The 20650-nt window shown below is 39.5% G+C and overlaps 1 protein-coding gene across 2 annotated transcripts in view; it reads right to left on the bottom strand.

The window, feature by feature from the left end:
- Window positions 1-261: 261 nt before the first annotated feature.
- Window positions 262-20650, bottom strand: part of serinc4 (serine incorporator 4) — a 108286-nt gene continuing 87897 nt past the window's right edge. For both annotated transcript variants that reach the window (XM_061887679.1, XM_061887677.1), the window contains exons 8-11: window positions 16805-16931; window positions 12686-12798; window positions 6930-7086; window positions 262-3452 (exon numbers count right to left, since the gene is read on the bottom strand). In XM_061887679.1, coding sequence (XP_061743663.1) covers window positions 3245-3452; window positions 6930-7086; window positions 12686-12798; window positions 16805-16931 — 605 coding nt within the window. In that variant the 3' untranslated portion in view covers window positions 262-3244. The remainder of the gene's footprint in view (window positions 3453-6929; window positions 7087-12685; window positions 12799-16804; window positions 16932-20650) is intronic.

Genomic DNA, 20650 nt, shown 5'->3' with positions numbered 1-20650 from the left:
CTTTCCATTATTTTCAGCAGACTGCATTGCAAAACTATTGATGATTTGATATTTCCATAAACTTCATAAGTGTAAACGTGCTTAAGTCGGTCCACTGCGTTATCATTATTTCTTTGAAAAAGGCTCGCTTAAGCTCCCATATATATATATATATATATATATATATATATATATATATATATATATATATATATATATATATATATATATATACATATATATATAGAGATACATAGATATATATGTATACACACATTATATATATATACACACACATATATGTATATACATATATATATATATATATGTATATATATATATATGTATATATATATAGTTGAATGCTTTGGAATTATTTTGGAAAATAAGTCAGTTTATGTCAACATGTGTTGTTACAGTAACTTCTCCATTATCACTCATAAGCATGACGCAACAGCGGCAATACAACTATCTTCCATTTAAAAAGCATCAAAACTGTACAGTGCAAAGTAAGCTTCAAAATAAAAGCACGGTATAGTTAACCTGCGGGTAACAACATGCATTTTGTTATAGATTGTTCAAAAGCTGTATTGTCATTGCAACCAAGATTTGCCATCAAATTAGCACAGCAGCTAAGCAAAAAAAAACCCTAAAAGTATAAATTATAAGAAAATAGAAAAATCGAAATAAGAAAAATGCTCAAATGGAAGAAAAAAAGAAAAAAAATTGTTGCCCATTTTCTTGACTAGCAAATACCATTTAAACCTGACTAGCAAATAACATGTAAACAAGACAGATTTATATCCTTTTTATACCACTGCTTCTATTCCGGGTCCCACATGAGTTGGAATCTATAACAATTGTATCAGTTTACATTTGAGTATATATCTTCTGAATGGAATGTAACAATAAAAATATATACTGTGTACGTGTTTATAAAAATTCTGCTTTGCTCCCCAAAATTAGCCCAGGTGTGGCCCCACAGCCAGCAGACATACACAGGGAGACTACACACCTGCAAATCAGAACTGAAGAATCCTTTTAAATGAAATGTGAAATGGTCGTCAACAAACAAGAAGAGTCCAGTTGCCTTCATGCCAACTTTTGCAGGATGATGACCACAACCTGATGACTGACACACACACACACACGACACCTGTGTTGATGACAGACACACATTGAGCCTTCTTTCAGGTATAACTATATGCCAAACAACAGGAATAAACATGTGCATGATGACATCAGCATGACACAAAACATGTGACACAGCTTTGACCTTTTAGGCAGTCATTTTTTTAAAAGAAAAAAATGTAAACATATTTAGTGTAAAAATAATATTCTTAGTCGTCTTAAAAGACTTTCTAAAGTAGGAAGGGAATTTATATGGCCCCATTTTTCGCGATTTACCTGACACATGAAACATGACAAATTTGGGGGGTTGCACAAACCACTTTAGCCGCTAGATGGCAGTAGAATGTTGAATATCTCAAAATGTGTTTTGTGGCAATTCCAACTTGGACCACACCACCGGTTGGCTGACACATGGCATGTGACGAATTGGGGGATTGCGCTATCCACTTTAGTGGACAGATGGCATTAGTGAGTGTTGACTCACTAATTATTGTTGTGGTAAAAGGTGTTTGGTGCCAATTCCAACTTTTACCAGAGCGTCAGTTGATATGTAACAGGGGTCGGCAACCCGCGGCTATGGAGTCGCATGCGGCTCTTTAGCCACTCTGATGTGGCTCAGCTGCATAATCACCGACCCCATCGCCGATTATTTCGGGGTGTTTCCGGATTTTGGTGCCTCTCCCGGACATCACCCGGGGCTAACATTCTACGATTTTCACTCGGACTACAATATTGAGGGCGTGCCGTGATGGCTTTACTTTTAACGTCCTCTACAACATGTCCTCGCTTTCCGCGTGCCGGCCGGACGCATGCATTTCGCTGCTTCTATCATCACACGTACGAGATTGCAAGGCATACTTGGTTAACAGCAATACAGGTTACACTGAAAGTTGTGATATAAACAACTTTAACACTCTTACTAATATGCGCCACACTGTGAGCCCACACCAAACAAGAATGACAAACACATTTCGGGGCGGTATAGCTTGGTTGGTAGAGCGGCCGTGCCAGCAACTTGAGGGTTGCAGGTTTGATTCCCGCTTCCGCCATTCTAGTCAATACTGTTGTGTCTTTGGGAAAGACACTTTACCAACGTGCCCCCAGTGCCACCCACACTGGTTTAATTGTAACTTAGACATATTGGGTTTCACTATGTAAAGCGCTTTGAGTCCCTTGAGGAAAAAGCGCTATATAAATATAATTCCCTTCACTTCACATTTCGGGAGAACATCCTCACAGTAACACAACACAACAAATACCCAGAATCCCATGCACACATGACTCTTCATGGCTATATTATACACCCCCGCTCTCCCAACCCCGCCCACCTCAACCGACGCACGGAGGGGGGTTGTATAATATAGCCAGGAACAGTCATGGATGCATGGGATTCTGGGTATTTGTTGTGTTATTCTGGGGGTGGTTATAATCCTGTGCACCCAATGGTCGGAGAAATACGGTAGCTCCTAAAATGTGGGATATTTCCAGAAATACATGTTTGAATCTTGGCGAGTGGCAAATAACTTGCAGTGTGGGGCCGTATAAATCCCTTCCCTACTGTAGGTCAGGGGTGTCCAAACGGCGTCACTTTGATACTTTTTGTACATTAAAGATGCCAAATATGACAATGTATGCTCAACTGTCCATGTTTTATGTAAAAATAACATTAAGATCTAACAATGTATCGAATTAAAAATGTGTTTTATTGTTATCCTTAATTTATTGAGGGACAGTCTAAAAGTAGCTACAGGACAGAAATACACTTTGGACACCCTTGCTCTAAGTAAACATCACAATTATGGTTAATAACATGTTATCACTAACAACAAGCAGGACATGACTTCTTGACACATCCCCAAAAATATTTTTTTAAGTCCACTTCTAACAGCTAGATGGTTTTTTTTTAGTTATTATAAGAAAGTAAAAAAAAAAAGTGTCCACTGATTTGCTGTATTTCCATGCCCGTACAGTTCTTCTCATCACTTTGGCAAGTCATCAGTCTTCAAGACAACATCAGAGCATCTCACTGCCGTGTGAGTCTTTCATCCCTAAACCCACGTGGCGTCCATCCAGGACCAAAAAAAATGTCCTCACTAGGGTAAAGAAAGAGGTGTGACCTTCCTCCCTTCTCTGGTCAGACGCTGACGGTGACGTGACGGGAGGACGGCGAGCGGCGTTTAATGCGTGAGCGTCGAGGTCTGGACTGGTTTTGACAGCTGCACAAAGGGCCCAGCAGCAGCCAAAAGTAGAGAATCACGCAAGCCCAGCACGACGACATCTTCACCCAGAAAGTAGACCAGCTGCCGTGGGTGAAGGTGGTCTCCAGCACTGCTGATTCGTAGCTGGAAAAAAGAAAAAACACGTAAAATCCTAGCTAGAAGAAAAAAATGGTCGTTTTTTCTCGTCGCTGATTAGGAATTTCATGTGTGGACACACTTTCAGCCACGCCCACTTAGGCCCTGAAGGCACTGCAAAAAGTCAGAGTTCAAAAACAAGAAAAAAAAAATGAAGGGTATTTCATTTGAACTAAGCAAAATTATCTGCCAATAGAACAAGAAAATTTGGCTTCTCAAGACTTTCCAAAACTAATAAAATTAGCTAACTTCAATGGACCCAAAAATACCTTAAAGGGCCTACTAAAACCCACTACTACCCACCACACAGTCTGATAGTTTATATACCAATGATGAAATATTAACATTGCAACACATGCCAATAAGGCCTTTTTAGTTTACTAAATTACAATTTTAAAATTCCCGGGAGTTTCGTCTTCAAAACGTCGTGTAATGATGACGTGTACGCAAGACGTCACAGGTTTTTCGGAAGTATGAGCGCTGCGCACATACACAGCTAAATGTCGTCTGCTTTAACGGCATAATTACACAGTATTTTGGACATCTGTGTTGCTGAATCTTTTGCAATTTGTTCAATTAATATTGAAGAAGTCACAGTAGAAAGATGGAGTTGGGAAACTTAAGACTTTAGCCACACAAACACACGGTGATTCCTTGTTTAAAATTCCTGGAGGTGAAACTTTTCTATGGATCAGAGCGGTCAATAGAACATGGATCCCGACCACATATCCACCAGCAGGTTTCGGTGAGAAAATTGTGGTTAAAAAGGCCGTTCTTACCGGAGAAAAGCTGAGCTTGTGCCGTCCATAGCTGTCGTCGACTCCCCTGAGACACTGTGCGTCAAGACACCCGTGGAGACACCCTTCTGACTATCAGGTAATATTAAACTCACTAAAGCACTAGCAACACAATAGAAAGATAAGGGATTTCCCAGAATTATCCTAGTAAATGTGTCTAAAAACATCGGAATCTGTCCCAATGCAATCGCGTTTTTTTGTTTTTTTTTATAGTCCGTCGCTATCAATATCCTCAAACACGAATCGTTCCTCCTCGCTCAAATTAATGGGGAAATTGTCGTTTTCTCGGTCCGAATAGTACTTTTTGTTGGAGGCTCCAATTAAAAACAATGTGAATATGTGAGGAGCCATCAAACATGTGACGTCATCGTCTGCGACTTCCAGTAAAGGCAGGGCTTTTCTCTTAGCACCGAAAGTTGCAAACTTTATCATGGATGTTCTCTACTAAATCCTTTCAGCAAAAATATGGCAATATTTGAAAATTAAAATTCTGGATGTGGCCGGGTCTTGCTTGACTTATTTTTTATTTTTTGCTTTGTACCTAAACAACTCTCGGTTGGTAGAGTGGCCGTGCCAGCAACTTGAGGGTTGCAGGTTCGATTCCCGCTTCCGCCATCCTAGTCACTGCCGTTGTGTCCTTGAGCAAGACACTTTACGCACCTGCTCCCAGTGCCCCCACACTGGTTTAATTGTAACATAGATATTGGGTTTCACTATGTAAAGCGCTTTGACTCACTAGAGAAAAGCGCTATATAAATATAATTCACTTCACTTCACTTCAATATCGCGAAATGATCAAGTATGACACATAGAATGGACCTGCTATCCCCGTTTGAATAAAAAAATCTCATTTCAGTAGGCCTTTAATATAAGTATATTCTCACTAATAACAACTGTACTATTATACGAGTACGTATTTTCTATTGTTTCATTGAACAGAGTGGTGAGGACGGCGGAAAAGATAATCAGGATTCCTTTTCCTCCTATCAAGGCGATCGCAAAAAGCCGCTGCCTGACCAAAGCTCAGAAAATCTGCAAAGACTCCTCCCACCCCCACCAAGGACTGTTTTCACTCCTGGACTCTAGGTAGAGGTTCTGCAGCCTCCGTAGCAGAACCTCGAGGTTCTGTAACAGCTTCTTCCCTCAGGCCGTAAGACTCTTGAACGCATCATAATTAAATTATCCCCTCAACTCCCCCAAAATGGATTAACTCGCTGGAATAAAAAAGACAATATAACATACATCCATAAACCTGGATGCATATGAAAAAGTGCAATGTATTTATCTGTACAGTAATCTTATTTATTTATTTCTGCACCTTATTGCTTTTTTTTATGCTGCACTACCAAGAGCTAATGCAACAAAAAATGTTTCTTATATATACTGTAAAGTTCAAATTTCCCGCCGGCCGGGATGCCCGAAATGTCCAAAATACGCCCGAAGTTCCACCAGAAGGCAGGGAGAAAAGTGAGAAAAGTCAGTAAAATGTTCAAAAATCCCACCCGGATTCCAGTGCCACAAGTCTTAAGTTTTCACCAGGTTCGGGTGGGACTAGAACCTGGGGAGGTATTTTGATCATTTTTGGGACTTTTGCTGACTTTTCCAACTTTTATCTCCCTACCCCGTGGGACTTGGCTGGGTGTGATATGGACATTTTGGGCATACCGGGACTTGCATGGCCATCAACGGGACTTGTGGGACTCGAACCTGGGGAGGTATTTTGAACATTTTTGGGGACTTTTGCCAACTTTTCTCACTTTTCTCTCCCACTTTCCGTGGGACTTTGCTGGGTGCATCTCGGGATGTGTGTGGCCAGCGGCGGGACTTGTGGGACTCAAACCTGGGTAGGTATGTTGAACATTTTTGGGGACTTTTGCCGACTTTTCTTACTTTTCTCCCCCACTTCCCGTGGGAATTTGCTAGGTGCGTTTTGGACATTTTTGGGGACTTTAACCAAATTTTCCAACTTTTATCCCCCCAACCCGTGGGACTTGGCTGGGTGTGATATACCGGGACTTGCACGGCCAGCGGCTGGACTTGTGGGACTCGAACCTGGGGGAGGTATTTTCAACATTTTTGGGGACTTTTGCCGACTTTTCTCACTTTTCTCTCCCACTTTCCGTGGGACTTTGCTGGGTGCATCTCGGGATGTGTGTGGCCAGCGGCGGGACTTGTGGGACTCAAACCTGGGTAGGTATGTTGAACATTTTTGGGGACTTTTGCCGACTTTTCTTACTTTTCTCCCCCACTTCCCGTGGGAATTTGCTAGGTGCGTTTTGGACATTTTTGGGGACTTTAACCAAATTTTCCAACTTTTATCCCCCCAACCCGTGGGACTTGGCTGGGTGTGATATACCGGGACTTGCACGGCCAGCGGCTGGACTTGTGGGACTCGAACCTGGGGAGGTATTTTCAACATTTTTGGGGACTTTTGCCGACTTTTCTCACTTTTCTCTCCCACTTTCCGTGGGACTTTGCTGGGTGCATCTTGGGACTTGTGCGGCCGGCGGCGGGTCTTGTGGGACTCGAACCTGGGTAGGAATTTGGAAAATTTTTGGGACTTTTGCCGACTTTTCCAACTGATTTTTCAGTCTGCGGCCCTCAGTGGAAAAAGTTTGGACACCCCTGATTTAAGCAGACTTAATCGGCATCGCTGCTGTTGACTAACCTGAACCAGTTCGTGAGAGTCATCATGACGTAGAGTGAGGCCAGGAAGAAGACGAAATGGAAGAAGAAGTAGCTGTAAGCCACCCTCTGGGTCTCGTTGTGAATGACCTTCTGACACCCTTTGTTGTGGTCCTCGTCAACCACAAACTCTTCCTCCACTGAAAAGATGAAAATAAGCAGAAAGGAAAGTCACAAAGCAGAGAACGAGAGACCTGTAAGAAACATCGGGCTGTGTCACAATTCGTACAATTCCTTATGTAACAGGTGACTTCTCCAGCGCATAGGAGTAACCGCCTGTAACTGCGCCTTGCGTTACTGTGACGGACACTTACCACCCTCAATCCTCACCTTCTTGGCTACGTAGCGAAATAGAGTTGAGTGGTTGCAATTAGGGCTGGGCGATATATCGCAGGTTTGTCTCTGTGCGATATAGAGAATGACTATATTGTGATATTCGAGTATACGTTATCACGCAGTTGCTTTTAGCTGCTGGCATTACATTACAGGCTCTTCCCACTCCTTCTTGTCTCTCCTTCTCACAGACAACAAGCACCTTCTTACATACGTCACATACTGTCACGTCATATGTCACATACGTATACGCCCTCGCGGAGCAGAGAGGTAACAGCATGGGTAACGATAGCTGTGATGCTAGCAGAGCAGTGCGAGTGGTAATACGCGAGAAAGAAGGTGCGAATCTGGTAACAAATGAAGAAATAATTAATTCCCAAGAAAAACAGCAGGGGGTCCAGCTGGTAGTTTGGCTTCAAGTGGGAATATGTTGAACAGACAAGCGAATTTTGTCAAGTGTGGGGTAAAAGCCCTGCTACAAAAAGTAGCATTACCGCTAATATGTAGCATCATTTGAAAAAGTCACCTGCTAGAGAATGAAGAGTGCTTACTCCGCATGGCCACACCAACAAAATGCTGAGGCAACCATTTCCACATCAACACCTTATGAAAAAAATAGTCAACAACATAAGGAGATAACGTCTGCAGTAACCTACCACATAGCCATTTGATTTCCTATTATGCAGCTCATTGTTATGTGACAATTATTGAAATATCTTGTGTGACATCATGCACAAAAGTGCACTTTATTTGTTTTAAACAATTGTAGTGGTGTTCTGTACAAAAAGTGCACTTTAATTTAGTGTTGTTTTGATATGTCATCTTAGTGACATCATGCACAAAAGTGCACTAATAGCTTGTTTTAAAATGATTCGGACAATCTTGCGCTTTCTGTTTTGGAAATGACATGAATGGTTGTGCCACTGCTTAATAACTGTTTAATAAATACAGTTTTGGTCAATTGACTTAGTTGTGATTTCCTTCTCTGCATGAAAGTTTAAAATGACCATAAATTAATGCAGTATGATGAAGAATGTTTTAATGTAGACACATAGAATCATCATACTGCTGTGATTATACGTATCAAGTGTTCATTCAAGGCTAGGGCAAAATATCGAGATGTACAGTATATTGTGTATTGTGACATGGCCGAAAAATATTGAGATATTAAAAAAAGGCCATATCGCCCAGCCCTAGTTGCAATTCACCATTAAAAATGAGAAAAGGAGAAGAAGCGGACGAGGATTGTGATGTGGGTGAGTGACCACAGCAATCGCTTTAAGACAACACTGCACTGTCAACAAGGAACTGAGTATGCAGTACACAAAATATACTCTCATGATCTCTCATGACAATTATTAGTTTCATGTATTTTTTTTAATTTCCTGTCCTGCGTTCTTACTTTTGTTGGAATTTCCTGTTTGCATCCGTTTGCCACTACCTTTCATGTCTAGATGCTGGCTTCTTCACCTGTCCCTAATTGGCAATCAGAACATACTTGTTCCTGGTTGATTCTAGATAGATAGATAGATAGATAGATAGAGACATAGATAGATAGATAGATAGATAGATAGATAGATAGATAGATAGATAGATAGATAGATAGATAGATAGATAGATAGATAGATAGATAGATAGATAGTACTTTATTGATTCCTTCAGGAGAGTTCCTTCAAGAAAATTAAAATTCTGGATGTCTTGCTTGACTTATTTTTTATTTTTTGCTTTGTACCTAAACAGTCACAGTTTTCCCTATTCTTCCCGTGCACTTCCTTGCTGCACTGTTTCTTTATAAAAAATGCATTTCATTTGCACTTTGCCTGCTGTCTCTGCATCCTGGGATCAGAACTCACGACATCCACATCATATATATCGTACAAAAGCATGCTGTACATATTGAAGTGTACAGATGGAAGTATTTGATTTGTGACACAGCCCATGGCTTAGTTGTTGTGTATCTTGACCTTTCACATGGTCCCACTTGAGTCATACATTTACATACGTTCGCATACGTTTACATACATTCGCAAATACACATTTAATGGTTATTGACTCAGATGCAAATTCTGGTTCACACATGTAGTTATTTATGTATTTATGTAGTTATTTCAGTAGAAGCATTTAAGTCTCACCTTAAAACTCATTTGTATACTCTAGCCTTTAAATAGACTCCCTTTTTAGACCAGTTGATCTGCAGTTTCTTTTCTTTTTCTTCTATGTCCCACCCTCCTTTGTGGAGGGGGTCCGGTCCGATCCGGTGGCCATGTACTGCTTGCCTGTGTATCGGCTGGGGACATCTCTGCGCTGCTGATCAGCCTCCGCTTGGGATGGTTTCCTGCTGGCTCCGCTGTGAACGGGACTCTCCCTGCTGTGTTGGATCCGCTTTGGACTGGACTCTCGCGACTGTGTTGGATCCATTATGGATTGAACTTTCACAGTATCATGTTAGACCCGCTCGACATCCATTGCTTTCCTCCTCTCCAAGGTTCTCATAGTCATCATTGTCACCGACGTCCCACTGGGTCATTATTGTCACCGATGTCCCACTGGGTGTGAGTTTTCCTTGCCCTTATGTGGGCCTACCGAGGATGTCGTAGTGGTTTGTGCAGCCCTTTGAGACACTAGTGATTTAGGGCTATATAAGTAAACATTGATTGATTGATTGATAAAGTTCTAGCTCAAAGACAAATAAAACTACTATCATGAAAGTCTTCACCAGTAAGAAGAGTGGCCACCTTGCATGGTCCAGACCAGCACCACTGATTGAGACACAGGCTGTCAACTTAGTGTCCAGCACCGCTCTTGAGGCGTTAGACCAGGGGTCGGGAACCTTTTTGGCTGAGAGAGCCATGAAAGCCAAATACTTTAAAAATGTATTTCCGTGAGTACCGTATAATATTTTTAACACTGAGTAAAACTGTCAGGTTGAAACACTGATGAAATCTATTAAACAGACAAGAAGCGAGGAATTAAACAGAGACTGGATTCAATTTAGCTCAATGAGGAGGAACGCGTAGACCTGTACCCTTGAACAGTGTCGTCCCACGCTCTGACAAGAGAATTCTAAGCCTCCTCTTTTATTTGGATTTTCCCTGATTACAACAACTGTGCATCTTTTATTCTTTTTAATAACATTGTTATTGAGGACAGTACAGACCCCAGCACAGTCTCTTCAGCCTCCTACCATCAGGCAAACGATACAGGAGCCTGAAATCCAGGACTGCGAGACTGACAAACAGTTTCTACCCACAGGCCATCAGGCTTGTGAATGCTAACTTGTGAATGCTAGCCCCCCCCATTTTTACTTTGTCTTTTTGAACAAAAGACAGCTACCTTGACCACCCCCGAACAGTGAACCATCACTGTAGACACTTTTCACCTTTTGTCACTAAAGACACTCTAACTGCTGCTGTGACCCAAGGTCACCTCCATATTTATACTGTTGACTGTCAATCAGAATGTGCAATAATGTTATGTTACTTACTGTGCCTTGTATATACATTTTTAGTTTTATCTTTTATTTTTTAGCTAATTACCGTGTGACTTGTTGAAGGGTGGACTAGCAAAGTAAGATTTTCATTGTACGGCAAACTGTCTGTTTAACTGTGCATATGACAATAAACAATATTGAATCTTGAATCTTGAATTCTGAAGGTAACCAATAATAAATCAAATACTTTTGACCATTAATGCAACTTCTTGAACAGGTACGATAGAAACGGATGGATATATTAAAATGCATGAGAATGTTTTATATTTTGAAAGTTATTTTTAACACCGTAATTACCAGCGGAATTATTCATTACTTACCGTGTTAAGCAACGTCAGCTAAGATTTATCTGAGAGCCACACTGCAAAAAGTCAGTGTTTAAAAACAAGAAAAAAATAATAATAAATTAGGGGAATTTTACTTGAACTACGCAAAATTATCTGCCAATAGAACAAGAAAATTGTTGTTAAGCAACCTCAGCTAAGATTTATCTGAGAGCCACACTGCAAAAAGTCAGGGTTTAAAAGCAAGGAAAAAAAAATTAAATTAGGGGTATTTTACTTGAACTAAGCAAAATTATCTGCCAATAGAACAAGAAAATTTGGCTTGTCAAGACTTTCCAAAACAAGTAAAATTAGCTAACCTCAATGAACCCAAAAATACCTTAAAATAAGTACATTCTCACTAATAACAAGTGCACTTTTCTTGGTAGAAAAAAAAGAGACCTTTCAATATGTTGAAAAATATTCTTAAATAAGTAAAAGCCAGTGGCAATTTCTGGACATAATGATATGCGCTTTTCATAAGTTCATCATTTTTTCTTCATGCTTGAAGCAAGAAATTATTACTTTAAAAAAGTAGTTTTATACTTTTGAGTGTTAATGACACAGTTTTGCAACAGTTGATATTCTAGTTTCAAGCATGTTTTACTCAATATAGGTCATAACATCTCAGCAACAAGCTGTAATATCTTACTGAGATCATTTAGGACCAAAACACTTAAAACAAGTAAAACACTAACATAAAATTTTGCTTAGTGAGAAGAATTATCTTACCAGACAGAATATAAACTAATCTCATCCTTATTTGAGATACTTAATCTAACTTAGATTTCAGTTTTTGCAGTGTACACGAGTATGTATGTTCTATTTTCCTGAAGGAACTCTCCTGACGGAATAAATAAAGTACTATCTATTACTTCATTGAAAATAAAACAGCAAAGTCCATTTGGCTGTCATCTGTTTTAATTATGAGACACAATTGTGTCAAAGTCATGATTTTTTTTACATGCTTGAAATAAGAAATTATTACTTTAAAAATGTAGTTTTATACTTGAGTGTTGATGACACAGCTTTGCAACAGTTGATATTCTAATTTCAAGCATGTTTTACTCAATATAGGTCATCAAATCTCAGTGATAAGCTGTAATATCTTATTTAGGACCAAAACACTTAAAACAAGTAAAGGACTATAACATAAAATCTGCTTAGTGAGAAGAATTATCTTATCGGACATAAAATAAGCAAATATCACCCTTATTTGAGATATTTCATCTTACTTAGATTTCAGTTTTTGCAGTGCAGATGCAGTCATCAAAAGAGCCACATCTGGTTCGAAAGCCATAGGTTCCCTACGTTAGAGAGTGCGGTTTACACAGTGTGCTATCGCACATTGGCACTGGTTACATTACAGAAAGGTTATGTCTTACATTGGACAAGATTCACAGAAATACTTGAAAAAGCTCTATTATTCCTACGGAATATTTACAACCTTTGCACCACTTCATAAGAATGAGTTTAAGAAAACAATATTAGGATTAGGATTGAGCAAAACATCAACTTTTCCTTCGAACCGGATGCACAGAGATCTGTCTTCACCGTGTGGAAAGTACTGGTAGTCCTAATTAAAGAACAAACCTTCTTCCTCCTCAGGGCAGCAGAAACAGCAGGTGGCTTTCTGGAACTCATAGCGGTAAACCTTGATCATCCAAAAGGGACCAAACACCTCAGCAAGGTAGGAGGCTTCATTGCTGTGGAAACATAATGTGGAAACATGAGTTGTATTTATTGGGCTTTATGTACTAATATTCCAAACAACAAGTGTATGTGCAAACTATAAGATTGCCCATATCATTAGTGGGTGTGTTGCGGGTGATTTACTAAAATCCAAACACCATGCGCTAAATAGCGTGTGCAATTTGAAAATAGCGTGTACTATTAGTGGCCTTGTTGCATGTGATCGACTGCAATGCAAAAAGTAAGTGTTCAAAAACAAGAAAAAAAATACAAAAATTAGGGGTATTTTACTTGAACTAAGGTAAAATAGGTATCTGCCAACAGAACAATAAAATGTGGCTTGTCAAGACTTTCCAAAACAAGTAAAATTAGCTAACCTCAATAAACCCCCCAAAATACCTTAAAATAAGTATATTCTCACTAATAACAAGTGCACTTTTCTGGACAGAAAAAACAAATATGAGACCTTATGTTGAAAAATATTCTTAAATGAAGTAAATGCTAGTGGCATTATCTTGACATAATGATATGCACTCGGCATTACATTTCTTGAAACAAGCAAACTTGTACTAAACACTAGTTTATTTTTCTTAATGTAAAGGCAACAAGGTAACCGCTTGTTACTCTCAGGGTCTCCTAGCCGTTCAGGCAAATCATATTGTCTAAAAATGCATTTTCCCATCGATAACATGACATCATCACGCCAAGTGTGTGCTCTTTCAGTTAATTAGTGCGTGACGAGTATATATCCATCTATTATTTTCTACCACTTATTATATATGTAATGTGTGTATATATATATATATATATATATATATATATATATATATATATATATATATATATATATATATATATATATATGTATATATATATATATGTATATCCATCCATCCATCCATTTTCTACCGCTTATTCCCTTTCGGGGTCGCGGGGGGCGCTGGCGCCTATCTCAGCTACAATCGGGCGGAAGGCGGGGTACACCCTGGACAAGTCGCCACCTCATCGCAGGGCCAACACAGATAGACAGACAACATTCACACTCACATTCACACACTAGGGCCAATTTAGTGTTGCCAATCAACCTATCCCCAGGTGCATTTTTTTGGAAGTGGGAGGAAGCCGGAGTACCCGGAGGGAACCCACGCATTCACGGAGAGAACATGCAAACTCCACACAGAAAGAACCCGAGCCTGGATTTGAACCCAGGACTGCAGGAACTTCGTATTGTGAGGCAGACGCACTAACCCCTCTGCCACCGTGAAGCCCTATATGTATATATATATATATATATATATATATATATATATATAATACATATTAGGGCTGCAAATCTTTAAGTGTCCCACGATTCGCATCAATATCGATTCTTGGGGTCATGATATAGGGACGGCGTGGCGCAGTGGGAGAGTGGCCGTGCGCAACCCGAGGGGCCCTGGTTCAAATCCCACCTAGTACCAACCTCGTCACGTCCGTTGTGTCCTGAGCAAGACACTTCACCCTTGCTCCTGATGGGTGCTGGTTGGCGCCTTACATGGCAGCTCCCTCCATCAGTGTGTGAATGTGTGTATGAATGGGTAAATGTGGAAGTAGTGTCAAAGCGCTTTGAGTACCTTGAAGGTAGAAAAGCGCTATACAAGTACAACCCATTTATCATTTATCATGATTTGATAATATATCGATTTTTTCGATTCAACGCGATTATCGATTAAAAAACGATTTTTTTCCTGATTTAAAAGGATTCTGTATTCATTCAATACATAGGATTTCAGCAGGATCTACCCCAGTCTGCTGACATGCTAGAAGAGTAGTAGATTTTTGTAAAAAGCTTTTATAATTGTAAAGGACAATGTTTTATCAACTGATTGCAATAATGTAAATTTGTTTTAACTATTAAACTAACCAAAAATACCACTTTTTTTAATCTTTGTGAAAACATTGAACACAGTGTGTTGTCAAGCTTATAAGATGCGATGCAAGTGTAAGCCACTGTGACACTATTGTTCTTTTTTTTATGTTAATGAATATATAATGATAATGTCAATGAGGGATTTTGATTCACGGCTATGCTGAAATTATAACTAATATTGATATTGTTGTTGATAATATTCATTTTTGTTTCATTCATCGTTTGTTCTGTGTCGTGTTTGTGTCTCCTCTCAATTGCTCTGTTTATTGCAGTTCTGAGTGTTGCTGGGTCAGGTTTGGTTTTGGAATTGTATTGCATTGTTGTGGTATTGCTGTTTATTGTTTTGTTGGATTGTTTAAAAAAAAATAATAATAAATAGATTTTTAAAAAATGAGAATCGATTCTGAATCGCACAACGTGAGAATCGCAATTCATATTCGAATCAATTTTTCCCCACACCCCTAATATATATATATATATATATATTACGGTGGAAGAGGGGTTAGTGTGTCTGCCTCACAATACGAAGGTCCTGCAGTCCTGGGTTCAAATCCAGGCTCGGGATCTTTCTGTGTGGAGTTTGCATGTTCCCCCCGTGAATGCGTGGGTTCCCTCCGGGTACTCCGGCTTCCTCCCACTTCCAAAGACATGCACCTGGGGATAGGTTGATTGGCAACACTAAATTGGCCCTAGTGTGTGAATGTGAGTGTGAATGTTGTCTGTCTATCTGTGTTGGCCCTGTGATGAGGTGGTGACTTGTCCAGGGTGTACCCCGCCTTCCGCCCGATTGTAGCTGAGATAGGCGCCAGCGCCCCCCGCGACCCCGAAAGGGAATAAGCGGTAGAAAATGGATGGATGGATGGATATATATATATATATACGCATATATACAAACGGTACATGGAGAAGTGCTAAAGTACAAATGTGCTAAATTGTTGCATAAAATAAGTGGGCTGAAGGTAGAAAATACACATCTCCCTTGGCCTAGTAAGTTAAAGTGCTGCTATGATTGCACATTGCCTTATAGCACACGTTATTACCAATAACAGATGTGTTGATGCATGTAAAATCTTACCAAAAAAGCATACAGAAGTGTATCTTTGAATGAAATATAGCACAAAATATGAACTTTTAGAATAGAAATACGAATCCATAGAAATAGAAATCCATTAGAACTAACAGCAAGTATATCTAGTTTTATTATATTCAATTGCTCTGTGTTCGTGTAATGCAGTGGTTCTCAAATGGGGGTACGCGGACCCCTGGGGGTACTTGAAGGTATGCCAAGGGGTACGTGAGATTTTTTTTAAATATTCTAAAAATAGCAACAATTCAAAAATCCTTTATAAATATATTTATTGAATAATACTTCAACAAAATATGAATATAAGTTCATAAATTGTGAAAAGAAATGCAACAATGCAATATTCTGTGTTGACAGCTAGATTTTTTGTAGACATGTTCCATAAATATTGATGTTAAAGATGTATTTTTTTGTGAAGAAAAGTTTAGAATTAAATTAAGGAATCCACTTGGATCTCTATTACAATCCCCAAAGAGGGTACTTTGAGTTGATGATTACTTCTATGTGTAGAAATCTTTATTTATAAGTGAATCACTTGTTAATTTTTCAACATTTATTTGTATATCTTTTTTTCTAAATAGTTCAAGAAAGACCACTACAAATGAGCAATGTTTTGCATTGTTATACAATTTAATAAATCAGAAACCGATGACATAGTGCTGTATTTTACTTCTTCATCTCTTTTTTCAACCAAAAAAGCTTTGCTCTGATTAGGGGGTACTTGGATTAAAAAAATGTTCACAGGGGGTACATCACTGAAAAAAGGTTGAGAACCACTGCTATAATGCATCAGAAACATTAGCCAAAGAATAAGCCCACGAGCTTGTAAAAATGAGGAAGAAAGAAAAATGTATTTGCCAGGGCTGCCAGTAATTCAACGTTATGGTGAGTTATATTTTTATTTATCTGCCTCATGCAAGAATAATGCCCACATTAAACTGGTGCCAGGTGCAAAAGAGGTGCACCCGTCATGTACTGTAGTATGATTTGATCGTAATGGTTTGTAGCAGGTGTACATATGACTTACCATGCAAAGAGAACACAGCAGTACATGATTGCAGCTCCAATGATGGCCACAGCATTGCCCTCCTTCTGAATGCCATCTTGTCCCACGCTGGGGTAGCAGACAGTCATGTTCATGCCCTGATACACAACTAACAACAGATGCACACTTTTAAATGTGGCGGCTCACAAAGGCAGCATTTGGTCATATTGTTAGTTTAACCATATTCCCTTAAAAGGACTGTAATTTAAGCAAAAGTAGCAACCCGTGTTTAAGTCGACATCCCTCAGGTGGACACAAGCGGTTGTTGACTGTGACCGGAGACATACAGAGGATGGGCGATAAAGATAGTAAACTAACTGCAGTTTGAGACATTATTTTCCTGTAATAATGCATACATTTGTGAAAAATCTAAGGAGAAAGGAGCTTTGAAGTTGACCGCCATGCTCCAAAATGGAGTGTTACCGTCTTTGCAGTCATCATGGTACTATTACTATCTACTATGGACTGTTCTGTTGGATCCACAAAGGACTAGACTTTTACAATATCATGTTAGACCCGCTCGACACCCGTTGCGTTCGGTCTCCTCTGGATAGGCGAGGGGTGTGGGGGGAGGGGGTTGTTGCCCATATATGCGGTCCTCTCCAAGGTTTCTCATAGTCGTTGTCATTGACGTCCCACTGGGGTGAGTTTTTCCTTGCCCTTATGTGGGCTCTTTACCACGGATGTCGTTGTGGCTTGTGCAGCCCTTTGAGACACTTGTGATTATACATACATATATATATATATATATATATATATATACATACATATATATATATATATATATGTATAATATATATATATATATATATATATATATATATATATAGGGCTTCACGGTGGCAGAGGGGTTAGTGCGTCTGCCTCACAATACGAAGGTCCTGCAGTCCTGGGTTCAAATCCAGGCTCGGGATCTTTCTGTGTGGAGTTTGCATGTTCTCCCCGTGAATGCGTGGGTTCCCTCCGGGTACTCCGGCTTCCTCCCACTTCCAAAGACATACACCTGGGGATAGGTTGATTGGCAACACTATATTGGTCCTAGTGTGTGAATGTGAGTATGAATGTTGTCTGTCTATCTGTGTTGGCCCTGCGATAAGGTGGCGACTTGTCCAGGGTGTACCCCGCCTTCCGCCCGATTGTAGCTGAGATAGGCGCCAGCGCCCCCCGCGACCCCGAAAGGGAATAAGCGGTAGAAAATGGATGGATGGATGGGATGGATATATATATATATATATATATATATATATATATATATATATATATATATATATATATATATATATATATATATGTGTGTGTGTGAGTGTGGGAAAAATCACAAGACTACTTCATCTCTGAGAGATGAAGTAGTCTTGTGATTTTTCAAATTAAGACATATATATATATATATATATATATATATATATATATATATATATATATATATATATATATATATATATATATATATATACATATATATATATATATATGGGGCAAAGTTCAATTAAATATCACCTCAATAAATCCCTCTGTCATGTTCTGTGGTTTGGATTCTGTTTAGTTATGTTCTGTTTTGTTTTTGACTCCATTAGTTCCTGTTTTTGCACACACTGGTTTGTTTTAGTTTCCATGACAGCCATTATTTTCACCTGCCTTGTTTGTTTGAACTCACGCACCTGTTGTTAATCATGTCACTATTTAAGCCTGTCATTTTCTGTTGGTCGTTCTGGTGTCATCACTCTTGTTTTTGCTCTGTCCATGCCATAGTTCGTACTGATGTTCATTGTTCATGCTGCCTTGCTCATGTCACAGTAAGTGTTGTTTGTTTTATATTCATAGATTATGTTTTAGTGTTAGTTTTGTTCCCTGCGTTAAGTGTTGTGCCTCCACTGTGAGTGCCTTTTGTTTGTAGCTTTTGAGTTAAGAGTAAAATCATATATTTATCTTCACGAAATGACCCGCCCCCTTCCTTTGCATTACGGGAAAACAAACCCCACCCCAATCCACGTTTTGATACCCTCCATGGTTTAAAGTCAAATTTCCGGCTCCCATGGGGATCCCAAATACACAAAAACAGGCGGCAACAGGCAAGAAAAGTGTGTTTTGTATGATATGACATTTTTGAAGAGTAGTTTGTGAATGAGGCCTATTCTTCTTTGAAACATGAGACAACGGTTCCACATGCGTGTATGTCAGGTATTCACTTGCCAATAAAGACTTCTGAACATTTTGGCCACCCCTTTTTGTAAAGGGACCAAAAACAAGGCCATATATGGTCAATATGTTAAAGTTTGGGTTTGGGGAAAAGGTGTTTAAGGTCGGGGTCATTTGAAAGGAAATACATTTCTTCCGGTCCTGTGTGTGTGTGTGTGTGTGTGTGTGTGTGTGTGTGTGTGTGTGTGTGTGTGTGTGTGTGTGTGTGTGTGTGTGTGTGTGTGTGTGTGTGTGTGTGTGTGTGTGTGTGTGTGTTATGGAGACGTCACAAAGCAGGAAAAGCCCTGCAGGGACAGTCAAGTTGACAATAACCTGTGACAGTAAAACTGATGATGTTGACTATTTTAGTTTAATTTTATAGCCCACCCCTTTTACCCACCCACCCACGCACCCACCCCCACACACACATACATGGGCACACATGAAATATTATTGTCTGTGTGTGGTTCACATATTGTGTTAAAAATGTTGGCTTATCTGCTGCATGTGCATAGTTTCCCAACAAGTTGCTACAATGTCTGTCACTGCCCCAGGACTTCCACACACACACAGTGTGTTGACACCAGGAGTGCAGTCGTAGAAAATACAACTACAGTGGAACTCCTTCATGTCCACGCCCTTTCATGCTGACTGACTGACGTTGGCATTACAGGTTGTCGACATAACCAACACTTAAACGCTGGTGAAAATGATGATAAATTATTTTTGAACCTGTGGCAGTTTGTTGACATGGTTTTCTTTCATTTGTGTGAATATGTCTTAAAAAAAAAAAGATTTTATTCCATTAATACAAACCCCGTTTCCATATGAGTTGGGAAACTGTGTTAGATGTAAACATAAATTGAATACAATGAATTGCAAATCATTTTCAACCCATATTCAGTTGAATATGCTACAAAGACAACATATTTGATGTTCAAACTGAAAAAACATTTATCTTTTTGCAAATAATCATTAACTTTAGAATTTGATGCCAGCAACACGTGACAAAGAAGTTGGGAAAGGTGGCAATAAATACTGATAAAGTTGAGGAATGCTCATCAAACACTTATTTGGAACATCCCACAGGTGTGCAGGCTAATTGGGAACAGGTGGGTGCCATGATTGGGTATAAAAACAGCTTCCCAAAAACTGCTCAGTCTTTCACAAGAAAGGATGGGGTGAGGTACACACCTTTGTCCACAACAGCCTGAGCAAGTAGTCAAACAGTTTAAGAACAACGTTTCTCAAAGTGCAATTGCAAGAAATTTAGGACTTTCCACATCTATGGTCCATAATATCATCAAAAGGTTCAGAGAATCTGGAAAAATCACTCAACGTAAGCGGCATGGCCGGAAACCAACATTGAATGACCGTGACCTTCGATCCCTCAGACGGCACTGTATCAAAAACTGACATCAATCTCTAATGGATATCACCACATGGACTCAGGAACACTTCAGAAAACCACTGTCACTAAACACAGTTTGTCGCTACATCTGTAAGTGCAAGTTAAAGCTCTACTAGGCAAAGCGAAATCCATTCATCAACAACATCCAGAAATCTCACCGGCTTCTCTGGGCCCGAGATCATCTAAGATGGACTGATGCAAAGTGGAAAAGTTCGTACAACGTTAGTTGGCGACATGAACAA

The sequence above is a fragment of the Nerophis ophidion genome, linkage group LG25, assembly GCF_033978795.1.
Source record: "Nerophis ophidion isolate RoL-2023_Sa linkage group LG25, RoL_Noph_v1.0, whole genome shotgun sequence".
NCBI lineage: Eukaryota > Metazoa > Chordata > Actinopteri > Syngnathiformes > Syngnathidae > Nerophis > Nerophis ophidion.
Note: the sequence above shows the minus strand (reverse complement) of the source record. Positions and strands in the feature narration are given on the sequence as shown.